Below are 18,357 nucleotides of genomic sequence, written 5' to 3'. Positions count from 1 at the left end.
TCCTCCACTTGGTCATTGACTCTGCATTTATTTTGTGTGTTTTAAAGTCTTTCTACAAACATGTCTGAAGTCCAGCAACTGAGGGACATGTTGAAACTACAGCTAACACCTGCTGATGAAGGAATGATCGCAGACCAGGAAGAAGAAATGTGTCATTTAAAAGAAGAGAACAAAAGAGGTAAAGGGCTGAATGCTGGTTTTAATCTTCAAAATCTCTTCTCGAGAACAGGTTTGTTCACTCAGCTTTGTTTGTGTTACTGATACTTTATAACATGTTGTAACAGTCAAATATTTTCTCATCAGGTATTCCTCCAGTGATTCTGTGCATGAGGATGAGCTGGATTTTGATCAAAGATACATATAAAGTTTCTCCATATTCTGTTAAAATCTCGGAATAATTTTTTCCTGAAGGAAAATGGCATCACCATTTTTCGATCAGCAGGGACTTTGAATTTAGAAAAGAAGGTAACTGAAAGGATTCTGGTGGCAGTGTTTTGTGTCTTCTGGCACGTAGAGGTTTGGTCTAACACTTGACACTGAAAGGTCAACATCAGTAACCTGTTGTACGCGTGTAAGAGCAGCTCTGGTTATGAGCAGACGAAGAATAATTATCTTTGCTCCCAGAATCTATTCATCACTGCAATATTAATTAAAATCAACATGACTTCAAAGAATAAAATCCATTATTTTCTACAGCTCCCATCAACAACCCAAACTACGGACCTTTTAATAATATAAGCTATATTATAATTGGCAAGTGGTGTGTGTGTGTGTGTGTGTGTGTGTGTGTGTGTGTGTGTGTGTGTGTGTGTGTGTGTGTGTGTGTGTGTGTGTGTGTGTGTGTGTGTGTGTGTGTGTGTGTGTGTGTGTGTGTGTGTGTGTGTGTGGCTTCGATCACGCAAAAACCGGGGAAAGCCAACATTTTCCACTTGGTATGTTTATGTATTTTGGGTCAAGGATGAATGCTGAAAACCAGAAAGTTTATAGGACAAATATTTTTGGAGGAGTTACAGATATTAGCCAACAACACTGAGCAATGGGTGTTTGCTAACTGCATTATGTACTCACACGCCATTCCAGCAGGGGGCAGTAAGTCATCTTTATATTAAAAACGTGAGTGTGGCAAGTAATTTTATTTAGTAAGTTCACTGTAAGTACATAATAATTGTAAATACATTAAAAAAATACATGGATGACACAAGAAAGTGACAAACACTTATTTCCATTGTGGTCCATTTACAAATCAAATGACAAAATAGAAGTAATAATAAAATGATAATAATAGTGTGTATATGATAACAAGAACTGAAACAATTTATAAATACATTAAGACAGTAAATTAACATTAAAAAATAATTAAGAGGCAATAAAAGGGTTGAGTTCCTCTTCTAAAAATTGTTGGTCAGGTTGTAAAAACATTCTGGACTCACACTCCATTCAAACTCATTATACAAGCTTTGTTTGATTTATTACCCCCTTGAAAAAAGTCAGCTGTATATTTCATAAACACTTCCCAATCTAGAGGCTGTGGATCTCCACGGGCAACACGCTAATGTAATAATAATAATATAATATAGGCTTTATTGTCATTATACATACATACAACAGAATTTGTCCTCTGCATTTATAACGCATCCTAATTACAATTGGACACAATCTAACCACTCAGGGCAGTGGGCAGCCAGAGTCCTGCACCTGGGGACCAGCTCCAGATGTAGAGACGCTGTCTTGGTCAAAGACAGAGAAAGGAGCAGACCCTAAATAAGCATGTTTTTGATTGTGGCAGGAAACTGGAGTTCCCAGAAGAAATCCACACAGACATGGGGAGAACATGCAAACTGCACACAGAAAGGGCGAGAAGTGATCCCATGACCTTCTTGCTGGGAGGCATCAGTGCTAACCACTAATCCACTGTGCCATTTTTCCTTGGTAACTTGTTAGCAGTAATAGCCGGCTTTGCTATCAAGCATGACATGTCGACCCGAATAGTGTAAATATGGAAGTGTGCAGAAATGTGGGTTTGCGAAAGAAAGAGAGAGAAAGAGAGGCTGTGATGGAAGTCTTATCCAAGAAACAGTCTTTGTTAACAGAACTATCTTTAGTTTTGTGATATCAGTCCACTTAGCCTGTAACAAAAGCTGACTCAAGTCATTCAAATTCAAGCAGGTTCTTGTTGATGTTCATAACTGAAAATATCTCCTCATATAAATATGTAGATCCATAAATGCTCAGCTTTATTTATTTATTTATTTATTTATTTTGCATCTTTTCACATTTCTGGTAATCGGCAGTAAAAGTTGACCAGAGAAACCTGCTGGTGTTGGTTGTTCCACTCCTTGTCTCACTGCAGCTCAATGAGCTCCAGCTGCAGCTGAAGTGGAGCAACATCAGAGTCAAGAGAGAAGAGAAGAGCAACATGTTCTTTTCTGCAGCTGCAAAATTCTGAAAGTGTTGGTTAAACTCAGCTGTAAGAGATGCAGCGTTTGTTCTCAGGGCAAATGTTCTCCACCAATCGCATGACAGAGTTTTTGTTGAACTCTGCCTCTGTCAAAGGTTTGTTATGTTTAGTGATGAATTTGGCCTCTTCCCAGTCTGACTTGATGATGTTTTCATGATATGTTCACTCAAGGTAAGCAGCTCTGCACACTCACTGAAAACAGTCTGATCTAAGAACTGTCTCAGTTTCCTGACTCATCTGACTGTTTGCCAAAACTGCTTTGAGGCCAACTGAAAGTCATTCTCTGTGGGCTCTGTTTCCTCCCACACCCACTCAGTTTTTGCTTTGACAACCACAGAGTTTCTGAGGAAAATCAAGACAGTGGATCCAACAAATCTTGTTTGTTTATTGCGGGATGCTGCCTCACTGTGATGTTGATCTTGAATTTAAATCCCACTGCGCTTAAAAAGTTTTCAGTCTGTCTTGCATTCAGCGGCAGGAACCTTTGTTTTAGTGTGACGACATTAAAAACAAATTTCCAAAAACTCTTCTTTCACCTGTAGGTCTTAAAATGGAATGGAATACTACAGGAATGAATCCTGTAGTATGTTACAAATAAAGTGTAGCTGTGAACACAAGATAGATAAGTGCAGCAGGTAAGTGACATGTTTGTTCAAAAGGTGATGCAATCACCAAAATTGGCATGGAAATACGTGTTGGGTCACCTACTTAGAAAACCATGAATGGATGACATTTTTGCATATGGGTGCCATTATCAGGGTGAAATTATGACATGACTAAATGAAATTGGGTAAACAAATTGTCAGATTTTAATGATCTTTGTGTCCATTTATATATTTTTGATGTTGTCGAAGCTGATTTTACAACTGCAAAGCTACTCAGAAGCTTCTGATGAGCATTTTTCAAATTGATGAAGGAAGACATGTTTGTGGGGGAACTTAACTTCTTGTGGCATCTCATACACAGTATGACAGTCCTGTACCTGAAGACATGACAACTTTAAATCCAGTGGAAATGCCTGTTGTTATCATTATCACACCAATTATACTATGAGGATGTAATGTAATTATACTCATGAAAACGTTGCTGTCCATGAACCAAGTTATTTGAAAAAACAGTTGAATATTAAATTTGTCTTTGTCCTTCTCCACAAATGATTGTAATCTGAAATGGTCCAGACATTTGCAGCTGCACAAGGCTGTGCATGTGAGGCCAAATTGTTAGCATTTGCACCTCCCACAATGTTTTGTCTTGTAGCCACACTTGATCAGTTGTTGGCAGCTCTCTGCAGTGGGTGGGAGTGTGGTCCAGCATATCTTCCACTGGTTGCTTTTCTGAACCCATCTACAGTCAGCAGGACTTTGTGGTTGTGGCTGACACACTGTTGACTGACTTCATATGCAGCCTGTCCGGTAGGTAGCACACTTGGCATTTTGAAGGAAGGCTGCTTGAGGTGGATGGGTGGGTGATGTAATATGACTTCTGCTTTTCAGCAAAGAGCTGGAATTGTACATCATCATGTTCAACTGTACTGGATCTGTTGAAGATTGACCACAAACATCTCCAGCATTTCCAGGTCCCCATCTTCAATCTTTGGTGGGTATTGGCTGAGTTTTCTGAAGACAACAGAGGCCTCGGGAAACACATCTGCCATGCAGACTTCTTTCCCACAGAAGAGTGACACCACATTGCTGCTGCTGTTGAAAGCATGGAAGAAAAGCAGCCTCCTGCTCATTGTCAAAGTTGCAATCCTTTAATTTTTCTGAGCATGCCATAAAATGGATGGCATCCTATTTATCAAACAGAAAACAAGCCACCAGGTCATGTGCTGGAATCTATTCCAGCCTCTGTCCTTGACCAGTGGTATCCCACAGTTTCTCTGTGGCAAGTTCTTGAAGCACTTGCCAAGTACTGACTGCAGTAACAAAAACATCTGTGTCATTGGCTTTGATCAGCAGAACTTTTCTGTCCACTCCTGTTGCTTGCCTGACATGGACAGAGATTCTCGTATCTGTCTCTTCATGGATGCAAGGAGCCAGTTCATCCAGACTGATCAGATGGTTGCTAACAACACTTTCTGCCTTGGTTACGATGACAGTGTTTGGCGCCTTTATCTCAGCAATCATGTCAGCCAGGAAATGGAAGTTCTGTTTTGTTGGTGTCATTTCTCCAGAAACTTCCAGTTTCAAGGCAGTTTTCATTTACCTGTCACTCTCCGCCTCACTCCTTGTGCTCAGTTGGACCTTGTTTCTGCCTTCAAGCTGCCTAGATGGTAGATGTCAAAGACAATGTCTGTACTCTTGTACTTTGAGGAATAAGTCTCTACTGTGGGAAGGACGTCCAGCAAAGCATAGTCCTCAGATGTGTTTGATTTTCTTAGTGGCAAAGCATTTCTCAAAACTGATCCATCCGTGATGATGGTGTCTGTCTCTGGCTCAGTATCTGGTAATGATGATAATTCAGCATGCTGGAACTTCTGGCAGGAATGCATCTTTCTATCACTGAGTGGAGCAGGAAAAGGCTGATTGTCATGAAGAAAGAACTCCTGAAAGTCACACTCTCTGCTCTGGCATGAGATGAAGAGCTGAGAAAAGAGACTGCAGCCCTCCTTCAGTACCTTTTGCTTTGCATCACTGAGTAGTGACTCTTACTGAAAGAAGCCTATTTTGTTCTTGGTTGGTTCATAGAACTTAAACACATCCTTGTTTTCTCTCCCCTTCATGTATTCCTGGAATTGAGTTCTGCCTCTCTCTATGCCAATTTTTTCAGCAACACTAGGATGAGCAATGTCCTTAGTGTTTTGTCTGAGCAAATTCCTGGTCTCTTCTTGAACAGGATTGTCCATTGACTTCATGGATGCCAACAGGTTTAGGGTGACCAAATGTCCTGTTTTCCCAGGGAATGTCCTGTCCTGGCCATCCGGGGTTGTCTTTTAGAAAGTGATGACAGTGTTCTGGTTTTCATTGTTTTGCATTGGGCCATTAAATTGGCCACCATTTAAGTATCTCATTGCCGGGCTGAGTTCGGTAATCAAAATATGGTCACCCTAGGGAGGTTGTCTACTTTTTCCAAGGACATCTTTTGAGCCTGCTCTGTTTGCTCATTGTGGCTGCTGCAGCTGCTTCCGGTGGCATCCTTGGATTCTGATGTTGTCTTATACCGCATAACCAAGTGACTGATTTTGGGGCCAGCGACCATCCATCTCTCACAGCTGATTGGTCTTCTGTGACCCCAATAATGCGACGATTACTACTCTTATTAGGCACATTATTTCCCGCTGGCCTACTAGAAATGGCAAATGCAAGCTTCGGAGTAGCTTTGCAGTTGTTGTTGTTTCAATTTCTACAACCTCAACATTATATGAATGGGCGGAGAGGTGGTGGCCAAGTGGTTTGTGCACTTGGTTTCAGTGCAGAAGGTTCCCGGTTCTCACCCTTGCCACATTTCTTCATGTAATGTGGAGTTGCGTCAGGAAGGGCATCTGTTATACAACTTGTGCCAATTCAAAATGCAGATCCTCTTCAGATTTGCTGTCATGATCCTGAGTGCAAACAAGGGAGCAGCCGACGGGACTTACAACATATGAATGGACAGAAACATCTTTAAAAATCGGTCTATTCTTTTGAATTTTTTGTGGTCATGTCATAATTCCACCCCGATAATGGTGGCCATCTTAAAAGGGGGGGGGGGGGGGGCATTTTGAATTTTCAAATGGCAAACATGCTTTTTATCCCCCAGTATGAAATATGGGAGAATATAACGATCAGCATGTCTGTCCGTTTTCATTTGTTAGCGCGGTACCTCAAAAACCGGTTGACCAATTTCATTCATATTTAGCATAAGGGTACTTGGGTGAGCCCCCAATACCAGTCGATGAGAGTGAAATATGTATGTAATATTAAAAGATTATTAACTGAGCGCAAAGTCCGTACAGGAAAATATCAGGCCGAGGTCTTGACAGTACGGTCCAAGCGCAGCAAAGTCTGTACAAACTGCTGCCATTACTCCAATTTTGAAAAAACCTGGTGCTGACCACTCTAATTTCAACAACATCCATCCTATCTCTAAACTACCCTTCATTTCCAAAATCCTTTAATAAAACAGTTGCCTCCCAGCTTCACTCTCACGTATCCCACAATAATCTGTATGAACAGTTCCAGTCTGGTTTCCGCTCACTCCACAGCACTGAAACAGCACTAAATAAAATCATCACAAATGATCTCCTTATAGCAGCTGATTTAGACTCCTCACCATCGTCATCCCCCTTGACCCGAGTGCAGCCTTTGATAACATCTGTCATTTCACCCTCCTCAATAGGCTATCTTCTGTTGGTGTAACTCGCATTCCATTACACTGGTTTACATCTTATCTTTGGCCGCACTCGGTTCACCCAACTCAAGTCCTTCAAATCCACCCCCTCACCCATCACTTCAGGTGTGCCCCAGGGCTTTGTCCTGGGGCCCCTCCTCTTCATCATCTACCTTAATAATAACACATTCCATTTATAGGCACCTTTCAAAAAACTCAAGTACACCAATACCTTCTTCCGCTTGACAATATCTTCTGCAAATTTAATATTCATATCCACTGTTATGGACTCTAATTAAGCTGTAGAAACATCTCAAGGATGATCAGTGGAAACAGGATGCATCTGAGCTCAGTTTTGAGCTTCATGGCAAAGGCTGTGAATACTTATGTACACGTGATTTCTTAGTTTTTACCTGAGGCTCTCAAATGTGGCCATCGGGTATTGCACAGGATTTGCATCCGTCTGTCCATCCCTCTTTCTGTGCTCAGTGTATGCCCAGTCCTATTACTGCCAAAGTCTTCAAATTCTCAGGGAACATTCTTGGGACACAGACCTCGGACAAGTTCAAAGAAGGCTAACCTTGACCTGTTTTAAGAGATTAAAAAGTCGCATTTTGTTTCAGTGTGTTCAGGGATTTTTTTGAGTGGCGGGATGATAGCCAGTCAGTAGAGCTGCACCGTGATGCCAGTGGCAGATCTGTCTAAAATTGCTTTATTTATGTGTTTATATAACATGTTTCTCATATAGTATGTATAGTGTGTGTGTGTGTGTGTGTATATATATATATATATATATATATATATATATATATATATATATATATATATATATACACTCAACAAAAATATAAACGCAACACTTTTGGTTTTGCTCCCATTTTGTATGAGATGAACTCAAAGATCTAAAACTTTTTCCACATACACAATAACACCATTTCCCTCAAATATTGTTCACAAACCAGTCTAAATCTGTGATAGTGAGCACTTCTCCTTTGCTGAGATAATCCATCCCACCTCACAGGTGTGCCATATCAAGATGCTGATTAGACACCATGATTAGTGCACAGGTGTGCCTTAGACTGTCCACAATAAAAGGCCACTCTGAAAGGTGCAGTTTTGTTTTATTGGGGGGGATACCAGTCAGTATCTGGTGTGACCACCATTTGCCTCATGCAGTGCAACACATCTCCTTCGCATAGAGTTGATCAGGTTGTCAATTGTGGCCTGTGGAATGTTGGTCCACTCCTCTTCAATGGCTGTGCGAAGTTGCTGGATATTGGCAGGAACTGGTACACGCTGTCGTATACGCCGGTCCAGAGCGTCCCAAACATGCTCAATGGGTGACATGTCCAGTGAGTATGCCGGCCATGCAAGAACTGGGACATTTTCAGCTTCCAAGATGTGTACAGATCCTTGCAACATGGGGCCGTGCATTATCCTGCTGCAACATGAGGTGATGTGTTGTGAAAGTGTAGTGACACGGACCCACAACAGGGGGCGCAAATGAACAGTCAATAGATGAGCCAAAAAATAACAATTTAATGTTGTGAAGGTGCACAACGAACATACAGACAATCTCAGAATATGATTACAGTCAATCCACAAAGGTGACGTGTGGGCAGGCTCGAGGATAGAAGACGTCTGTCCTGAGAAGAGCCGGAACCACACAATTTCCGCCGCCACCGAACCTGGTGAATACTGGAGCCGCCACGTCCCGAATTCCCAGGTGATCACCGTCCCCGACTGTCGGATCTGGTACTGCTGGCGAAGAACAAAGACAGTCAAGTGTGGGTGTGTGTACACCCCGTAACAACAACGGTGGGAATGCCACCTCCACCTCTCACTCAATATCTTGCAGAGTACCGCAGTGATTCCTCAGGGGAAAAGAGTGCCGTCCAGCACTCTCTCAGCTTCCACCGACAGAGGTACCGGTACTCCTGCAAACACTCACAATATACAAATTATATTGTACCACACAAACGGCTGAGGATATTACCTCCAAAGAAGTACGATATCTCGGCAACGAGGTGGAGATGACGTCTGGTCTTTATGGAGTGAGATGATGTAGAGTAGATGGGTGACAGCTGTCAAGAGATAATGAGTGACACCTGTCACCCCCGGCTGTGTCCGTGGCGGCAGCGCCCTCTCGTGCCTGAAGCCCGCACTTCAGGCAGGGCGCCCACTGGTGGTGGGCCAGCAGTACCTCCTCTTCTGGCGGCCCACACAACAGTGATGTTCTTGGATGTATGGCACAACAATGGGCCTCAGGATCTCGTCACGGTATCTCTGTGCATTCAAAATGCCATCAATAAAATGCACCTATGTTCTTCGTCCATAACAGACGCCTGCCCATACCATAACCCCACCGCCACCATGGGCCACTCGATCCACAACATTGACATCAGAAAACCGCTCACCCACACGATGCCACACGCACTGTCTACCATCTGCCCTGAACAGTGTGAACCGGGATTCATCCGTGAAGAGAACACCTCTCCAACGTGCCAAACGCCAGCGAATGTGAGCATTTGACCACTCAAGTCGGTTACGACGACGAACTGGAGTCAGGTCGAGACCCCGATGAGGACGACGAGCATACAGATGAGCTTCCCTGAGACGGTTTCTGACAGTTTGTGCAGAAATTCTTTGGTTATGCAAACCGATTGTTTCAGCAACTGTCCTAGTGGCTGGTCTCAGACGATCTTGGAGGTGAACATGCTGGATGTGGAGGTCCTGGGCTGGTGTGGTTACACGTGGTCTGCGGTTGTGAGGCTGGTTGGATGTACTGCCAAATTCTCTGAAACGCCTTTGGAGATGGCTTATGGTAGAGAAATGAACATTCAATACACGAGCAACAGCTCTGGTTGACATTCCTGCTGTCAGCATGCCAACTGCACGCTCCCTCAAATCTTGCGACATCTGTGGCATTGTGTTGTGTGATAAAACTGCACCTTTCAGAGTGGCCTTTTATTGTGGACAGTCTAAGGCACACCTGTGCACTAATCATGGTGTCTAATCAGCATCTTGATATGGCACACCTGTGAGGTGGGATGGATTATCTCAGCAAAGGAGAAGTGCTCACTATCACAGATTTCGACTGGTTTGTGAACAATATTTGAGGGAAATGGTGATATTGTGTATGTGTAAAAAGGTTTAGATCTTTGAGTTCATCTCATACAAAATGGGAGCAAAACCAAAAGTGTTGCATTTATATTTTTGTTGAGTATATATATATATATATATATATATATATATATATATATATATATATATATATATTAGCAAAAATCTCAAACTTGTTTCAGATTATCATTATGGTGTATTTTATGTAGACTTTTTTTGGGGGGGAAAAGAATTTTAGCCATTTTTGAATAAGGCTGTAACATCAAAATGTGGAAAACAGGAAAAGCAGTGAATGCTTTCTGGAAGCACTGTATGTGTAAAATAAAACTTAAATTAAAATTTAAAACAAAGTTTCCTGATGTACATTTCCACCTTATCACTTCCATCAGTGCAATAACTTACTGTCGTCAGGTCAAAGTCACCACTCTGCTACTTTATTTTAATGAATGATGCTCTAACATTTATTGTTAATTTGTTTCTTTACAGACATGCAGCCGTTGGTGATTAAAGAAGAAACTCTCCCTGAGCACCAGGAATTGAATATGAGTGCTGACCAGGAGGACATTAAAGAAGAAGAGAAGCTGTGGATAAGTCAGCAGGGAGAGCAGCTTCAGCAGCTGGAGGAGGCAGATCTCACCAAGTTTGGTTTCACTACCGTCCGTGAGAAGAGTGAAAATGTTAATGAAAAACCAGAGTCATCACAGCTTCATCAAAGCCAAAGTGATGAGCTCACAGAGGCTGAGCCTGTACCCAGCAGCTCATCTGTACACAGAACACTGACAGCAGAAGCTGATGGAGAGGACAATGGAGGACCACAACCAGCCAGCAACTCAGGTCCAAATAGTCATTTACACCCAGACACCAGTGGCAGGGGTTCAGACAGTTCTGAAACTGAGAATGATGACAGTCATGACTGGAAACAGACCAGAGAACTTCAGTCACATTTTAACTGTCGAAAAAATATCAATAGTGTTAGTTCAAGCAATTGCAACATTGCTGAGAAACAGCTTAATTGCTCTAAATATGTAAAAGCATCTGGTCACATGAACAACTCAGAGCAACACAAGGAGAGGCAAGCAAGCAGAAAACCACTTAGCTGTTCTGATCAAAGTAAAAGTCAGAAACAAAAGGGAACTCTGAACAAACACATGAAAATTCATACAGGACAAAAACCATTTGTCTGTTCTGAGTGTGGTCAAAGATTTGGACGAAAGCGCGACCTGAACAGACACATGATAATTCATTCAGGACAAAAACCATTTGGCTGTTCTGAATGTGGTCGAAGATTTGGACTAAAGAGCCACCTGACAAACCACATGATAATTCACACAGGACAAAAACAGTTTGGCTGTTCTGAATGTGGTCAAAAATTTGGACTAAAGAGTTATCTGAACAGACACATGATAATTCATACAGGACAAAAACAATTTGGATGTTCTGAATGTGGTCGAAGATTTGGACTAAAGAGCTACCTGAACAGACACATGATAACTCATACAGGACAAAAACAGTTTGTCTGTTGTGAGTGTGGTCAAAGATTTGGACGAAAGAGCCACCTAAACACCCACATGATAATTCATACAGGGCAAAAACAATTTGACTGTTCTGAATGTGGTCACAGATTTGGACAAAAAAGCCACCTTACCAGACACATGATAATTCATACAGGACAAAAACAATTTGACTGTTCTGAATGTGGTCAAAGATTTGGACGTAAGAGCTCCCTGAACGCACACATGATAATTCATACAGGAGAAAAACAGTTTGGCTGTTCTGAATGTGGTCAAAGATTTGGTCAAAAGAGCAGTCTGAATGCACACATGATAATTCATACAGGACAAAAACAGTTTGGCTGTTCTGAATGTGGTCGTAGATTTGGTCAAAAGAGCAACTTCAAAGCACACATGATAATTCATACAGGACAAAAACAGTTTGGCTGTTCTGAATGTGGTCGAAGATTTGGATTAAAGAGCAACCTGAACAGACACATGATAGTTCATACAACTTCTGCTAGTGCTGCAGGGAGACATCTCTCCTTTGTCAGCACTCAGCAGGATAATCCACCAGATCCCCAAATTATTGATCCTGGACCCCAGCAGCAACAGCCTCAAAGGGCAAAAAGAAATTAACCAAACTCCAACTATGTAAATTGGTCCATTGAGGAGAAGAAAAAGATCTTACATTGCTTTGCTTATTCAGGATATGAGTGGGGCAAAAATAGGCATGTTCTCTTAAGAAAATTGCCTGTGACCCTATCGTACCAAGTAGTCATCTTTTCCATGGGCTTGACCACTGTCCTCTCAATGACAAGCAGAGCTGGGCTGCTTAGACTATCCTTCTGTTAGTCCCAGCATTCATCATGAAGATGCTGATGGGTACAGCAAATTTAATCAGTATGCCCCCCCCCCCCCCCCCCCCGCAGTAAATCTGTTTCTGTATGTAACTATGGAGAGAAATAAATTTAACACACACTTCCAAAAATACACGAAACCTCATAAAAAAATATGAAAGTCGCAGACCATTCGTACCAATGAACGGAAGGAGCCAAGTGTTCCTAAATATGAACATATTCTCTTCACTCCCACATATCTGGAGAGAATGTGACATACGCAGAATAACAATCATTGATTTGAGTACATTTTAGTCGGCACAAACTGCATATCTGTGCAGTTAACTGAATTTAAAGCAACGCAAATGCGTGTTCCTGCGAAGGGGGTGCTTTTCACAGCAGGGTGCTGAATTCGGCACTACACCAGAAATACACCTGCTAACTCGTGAAGCGAGAGGGATAATTAACAATAGAAAACATCAGCGACCACTAATTATAACCTCATGTGCACGGATAGACTTACAATCATGAATACTTTGATGATGGATTGTTAACCGGGACATTAAATAAAATGCCACATGTCCTTTAAGAGACGGTGTGGATCTCAAAATAGCTGTCAATCAAAATGGCATTCAGCCTTTTGACTGATCCTCCAATCATCATGCAGAAGCTGAGCATCCAGGCAAACCCACAGCTCCATTCAGCCCCAGAGATGCTGAACATCTGAGGGCAGGACAAAATTGTAGCATTTATCCAATGACCATCAAGTTTGGAGGCAATGGAAAAAAACTGTTCCATGAAGTCCCGTTGAAGTGAATAGATGTTCAGTTTCTACGGGCAGATGTATTGACCACAGACCATGAAAAAAATTATTGAAATCGATGGCATTGACACTACGACAATGTATGAGAAGTTAACAAAATCGAAGTAGCTAATTCAGTATTAACTAGTCTTGGAGATGAATGTGTTATAACACTTTTGACCATTTAATTTTTGACATTTTAGGGGAAGCTGAGTTTCCCTTGCAGTCTTAGAGAAATTGCCACAGCAGAAGATATTCCACCATCACTACCCAAGTAAGAAGGACATACCAAGAGGGCAAAACACTTCAAGGCTGAGGAAATACAAGCGATATAATGAAATTAGCCAAAACAACATATGTCCTCTCACACAAATGATTGCATCACCAAAAATAACCCTCGTTAGCAAACACATATTTGGCAAAGAACATTACAACCAGTCAGCCTCTCATACAAAAGGAGAAGTAGGAGTTAATCACCACCCCAACCACAAAACATTACACAGATGTACTCAGATCCAGAGCCATGAGAATTAGACGAAGAATTAGCCAACCAGATTGAGGAAACAAGAAGAATGGACATACAGGAGCATCCTAAACTGATGGAGGATAAAATGTTCAAAAGTATTCTGCACAAAGTTAACCTGGTGATTGTCCAAACTGGTCCCAGATTGAACCACACTGACCGAGTTAAACCATGTAAATTATGGAGTAAATTAGCCCCAGAATATTTGGAGAAAAGAGGAACAAGACTTAGGATGAGGAATAATGAGCTAAGATGGAAGAAGGCATTACAGCAGAAAAATGGCCGTCTAAAAGCAAAGATGACAACATTTTTGGGAGGCCAAAGTCATAAAAGGAACCTCCTTAAAGAAAAGTCAGTTGCATTAAAATAAAATGCAGTGTTAGAGATAAACAACTGGACGGGAGGCTGGCTGAACATCAAGCCTTAGTGAAAGTCTTGGCTGCACAAATCAGGAACAAAGACAAGAAAATAAATGCAAAACATAAACAAGCAGTTTGTAGAAAACCCAAGGCTAGTCTACAGGAACATGGCAAAGGACACAACAGAAGTACAACAGCCATATTGAAGGAGGTGCAATAAAACCTGATATTATTTGGAATAAGAAAAAAAAAAAAAACAGCCAAAATAATTGGAACAGTCCCCAATGACTATGGTCTCAATAGAGCTGAAGGGATGACAAAAAAAAAAACAAACCTTAAAAATAACCTAAGAACAACATGATCAATAAAAGATATAGAAGATACAGAAGATTTGGACTAAACGTTGGTGTGAATGTGTGATGTGTTTGGATGTTCTTGGTGTTTAACCTGTCAGAAAGGTGTTGCAGTAGTCGAGGTGTGAGATGGCGTCTGTGTCATGAGTCTTGCTGCATACTGGGATACTTTCTAATTCTCTGAATTTTGTAATGTTGAAATAGTACATTTTGGGGGAAATATAGTATGTACTTTTTAGGGTAAAAAGTGAACCTCATCCCAATTTTTTCCTTTCTTAGTTCTTGATGAGTATTGATTATCATCTTTTTGTTTGCTTCATTGAAGCACGGTTCACAATTCTTCCTCACAAAATATTAAAATTTTGATTTTTTTTTTTTTTTTTTTTTTTGGTGAGAATTGTGAAGTTCACCAAAACACATTCAGTTTGTGATTTTAATTGGGTTGGTTTTGTTTGATTCATTTAAACACTGTTCACAATTCTTCCTCAAAAAATTTAGAATTTTTGATGTCATTATATACGGTTTGTTTGGACAAAATAAAATTCACCCAAAGTGCTTCTTTTCCTCCAGTTTCTGATCAGTTTTAATTCTGATGGTTTTCTTTGATTAATTAAACCTCTGTTCTTCATTCCAGAATTTTGAATTTGGGCAAAATACCAACATTGGCATGAAAACCATGACATACACCCGATGTTTGACAAGTTCCCAAGTTGCATCAGAGGGAAAAAAATTCACCAAAACAAGACGGCATTCAAGAAAATTTAAGCTCAAATATTTGGAGGAGAACCTCAACTTCAAGCAAAAATATTTCCAGTAAACCTCTGTCCCCTGATACAGTTGACACTCTGCTGTCAACATTTCAGCTGGTACTTCAGAGAGGTATTCCGGCAAATGCTATTAAGTCAAATCCCTGCTTATTTTGACAAGCCGCAACTTTCTAAGCGAGGGTTCCATTCCAGCAATCTCACTAACGTCAAGTTTCGCTGAGTTACTGTAATAACGTATACTTCTGAACTAGCCTGGTCGCTACCAGGCTAATTGTCAGGCTTAGCCTGAGTTGCCACTTAACCATACATGTCAACTCGGGGAAGTATCAGAGAGGGTGATATTTTTTTGCCATAAACTTGTGCAACCCACCCTTGAGCCCTGTAGAGTGCTGTGCATTTTTATCTTTCTATCTTATAAATTAGTTAATTTATCCTAATTGAGTAATTAATTAATTTCACAGTACGTAAAATAGTAAAAAAAAAAAAAAAAAAACTCCAGTAGAGCCACTCTTTGCAGCTTTGAGTTCATCTTTCGTAGGTTTGAAGTCAGTGGTCTTGCAAGCTGAGTTGGGTTTGAACTAAAATCAGAATCAAATTTATTGCCAAGTAAATTTGCACATACAAGGAATTTGATCCGGGGTTATTGGGGCAATAAGAAAAAAAAACACTTCTATAAGTAAAAGTGTCAAATGCGATCCATTCTGGGTAAAATGTACTGATAAATAAATGTGTCCTTATTCTGCAGATTGCAATGCTTTATGCTACTGCTGTGGTGAACATGTTGAAGTTTCTTAGAGCTTGTTAAAATTATGTCCGTAGGTGTTTGTGGTGTCTAAATTATGACACAACATGACACCATAAGTGAGTGGTTGGGTTGGATTATGGGCTTCAAAATGCTGAGCTTCGTGCTGTTGGAGTGCAGTGATGTTGCAACAATCCCAGAAATTTCTCCTGCTTGTTCACAAATGCAGACAACTTAATAATTGACATTTTTTTCTGAAGTCTAATGTATCACACCATTAAAATGTTTTAATTTGTTTTATGGAGTGATGCCTTAGTTGAAATAACTTTAAGGTATCACTCCATAAAAACACTCTGAAAACACTAAGTTATTTAAACTAATGAATCACTGAATAAAAAAGTTAAAATCTTTTATGGAGTGATATGTTAGTTTGAAGGTTGAAATGCACAACAAGTCAGACTCCAGAAAAAAAAAATAAATTATGACATTATCATTATTACTAGTTTAGTGATTCACAGGATTGCTAAAAAAGCAGTTTGAACATAACAGTTTTGAGTTTGTAGCGTCAACAGCAGATGCTACTATTATTGTGAACACCCCTTTTCTACTTTTTTTTTTTTTTTTTTTTTTTACTAATAGCCCAATTTCATAGCCTTACGAGTGTGCATATCATGAATGCTTGGTCTTGTTGGATTTGTGAGAATGTACTGAATCTACTGGTACCTTGTTTCCCATGTAACAATAAGAAATAGACTCAAAACCTGGATTAATCATTTTAGTCACATAGCACTACTATATATATATATATATATATATATATATATATATATATAATAACATTAAATTAAAAAATTAAATAACAAATACAGATAATATAAATAAATAATAAATACAAATACAGTCAGGATATAGTCAGTGTTTTACTCCAGTGTCTTTGAATTATGAGACTGTGACTGTCAAAGAACTGTTACAACAGCTTGACTCCCCTGTGGCCTAGCGTCCAAAATCTATATTTGCCATCTACAAATAACAGATGAGACAATAATATTAATGGGGAGTTAGTGAAATCAGTTTTTTGCTGTACCGCCAATATGTCCACTAAACCACAATTTTCATGAACAGTGACTACATTTACCCACAGTTATCACAAGGAGTATGAATGCTGATTTCAGAAAAGTTTTACTTGCGCTTCATCTCAGTTGTCAAGGTCAGTAAACGCTTATCTGGCTGAAATATTTGAGGTACTTTGCATTGACCATTTATGGCTGAATGCGGTCATTTAGAGAGTGGAATATGTGTCTGATCCAGGTTTGCACAATTCTGGAGTGCGATTTATAAAGAACATTGTTTACAGGTGTGTGTATGCATGATTTTTATAAAGATTTTTTGCGCACACCACTTTCAGCTTTTATGAGCATGGGTCCTAGGCTCTGTTTTATAAAGGAGACCCTTGTCCTTCAGAGGGTTGTAATGTCGAATCAGAGCTTTTACATAATGAAATTTGAAAACATGGTTAGGAAAATATTTGACAGTCAACAACCTGTGATGGGGTAAAAGCAATACAATGTTTAGTGAACAAACCTGCTTTGTACAAGCGAACTTGAGGATTAAAAACAGCTTCCAGAACTTTCCGTCCTTTGTTCTCTTCTTTTAAACGATGAATTTATTCTTCATAGTTTGCAATCAATCCTTCTAACAACTCAAATATTTCTTCAGCAGCTGTCAGCTGTTGTTTCAGCCTGTCTCTCAGCTGTTAGGCTTTAGACATGTTTGTGGAAAGCCTTTAAAGAGACACAAAAATAGTTACTGACCAAGTGAATTGATGAATCAGTGAACTATCAGGGAGAGAACAAGTACAGAGATTGAGTGACAGGGTTCTCCCCAGACAATGGAACAATGGTGGTGTGCCGTTATACTGCCATCTAACACGGCCATACTGAGGACATCATCTCGTGATGTTTTAGCGTGACACTTGGTGGGAATCTGACTGCATGCATTCCAATTTTTGTGGGGGAATTTCACTTAAACAACTTTAGCTCTTTATTTTATCTGGTTTACATCCAGATGACACAAAACCAGGCTCGGACTGATAATCTGTGATGTTGGGCATTTGCCCGGTGGGCCGCTGCACGTTTAGACGTGTGTGGGCCAGCCCTTCCATATTTATAGAGATTATGGAAATATACAGTGTTCTCGAACCGCGTGCTGCTGTCAACACGAGGAAAGTCCATGATCAGTGAAGCTACAGCATTTAATCGGCGCAGCTGCAGAACCACTTCCTGAATTAGTGTCAAAATAAAAGTTCTGTAGTGTTTCATACATGGCGCAGTCATTCTAGGTTTCAGTTTTGTTTCCGTTTGATCACACAATGGAGACTTACATTGAGCACAATGATTGACATGACCAACAGCCAATGACAATTGGAGAAGCATACAGGGTGGCCAATCAGATTGCAAGAAGAGCAGGCGGGTGCTCCCGCCCCTGTGAATGGACTGACTCCTCGGCGCCTGGACTTCTCTCCGCTCTCCTACTGATTACAAGGTTGGAATCGTTTCTTTTATCCTAATTAACTGTGCTTTACTTTTGTTAATCT

The 18,357-nt window shown here is 40.5% G+C and overlaps 2 protein-coding genes across 2 annotated transcripts in view; one reads left to right on the top strand and one right to left on the bottom strand.

The window, feature by feature from the left end:
• LOC117530494 (gastrula zinc finger protein XlCGF57.1-like) overlaps positions 1 to 17,619 on the bottom strand; it is a 71,724-nt gene extending 54,105 nt beyond the window's left edge. Inside the window, exon 1 of the mRNA XM_034193410.1 lies at positions 17,346 to 17,619. The gene's annotated coding sequence lies outside the window, so the exon portion shown is untranslated. The remainder of the gene's footprint in view (positions 1 to 17,345) is intronic.
• LOC117530493 (zinc finger protein OZF-like) lies at positions 124 to 12,526 on the top strand. The gene is made up of 3 exons (XM_034193408.1): positions 124 to 178; positions 10,376 to 11,174; positions 11,511 to 12,526. Exons 1-3 carry the CDS (start codon positions 124 to 126, stop codon positions 12,016 to 12,018), a joined length of 1,362 nt encoding a protein of 453 aa, XP_034049299.1. The 3' UTR covers positions 12,019 to 12,526.
• Positions 17,620 to 18,357: the final 738 nt, after the last annotated feature.

Source organism: Thalassophryne amazonica, chromosome 18 (assembly GCF_902500255.1).
Source record: "Thalassophryne amazonica chromosome 18, fThaAma1.1, whole genome shotgun sequence".
NCBI lineage: Eukaryota > Metazoa > Chordata > Actinopteri > Batrachoidiformes > Batrachoididae > Thalassophryne > Thalassophryne amazonica.
This window is presented reverse-complemented; position numbering and strand designations above follow the sequence as displayed.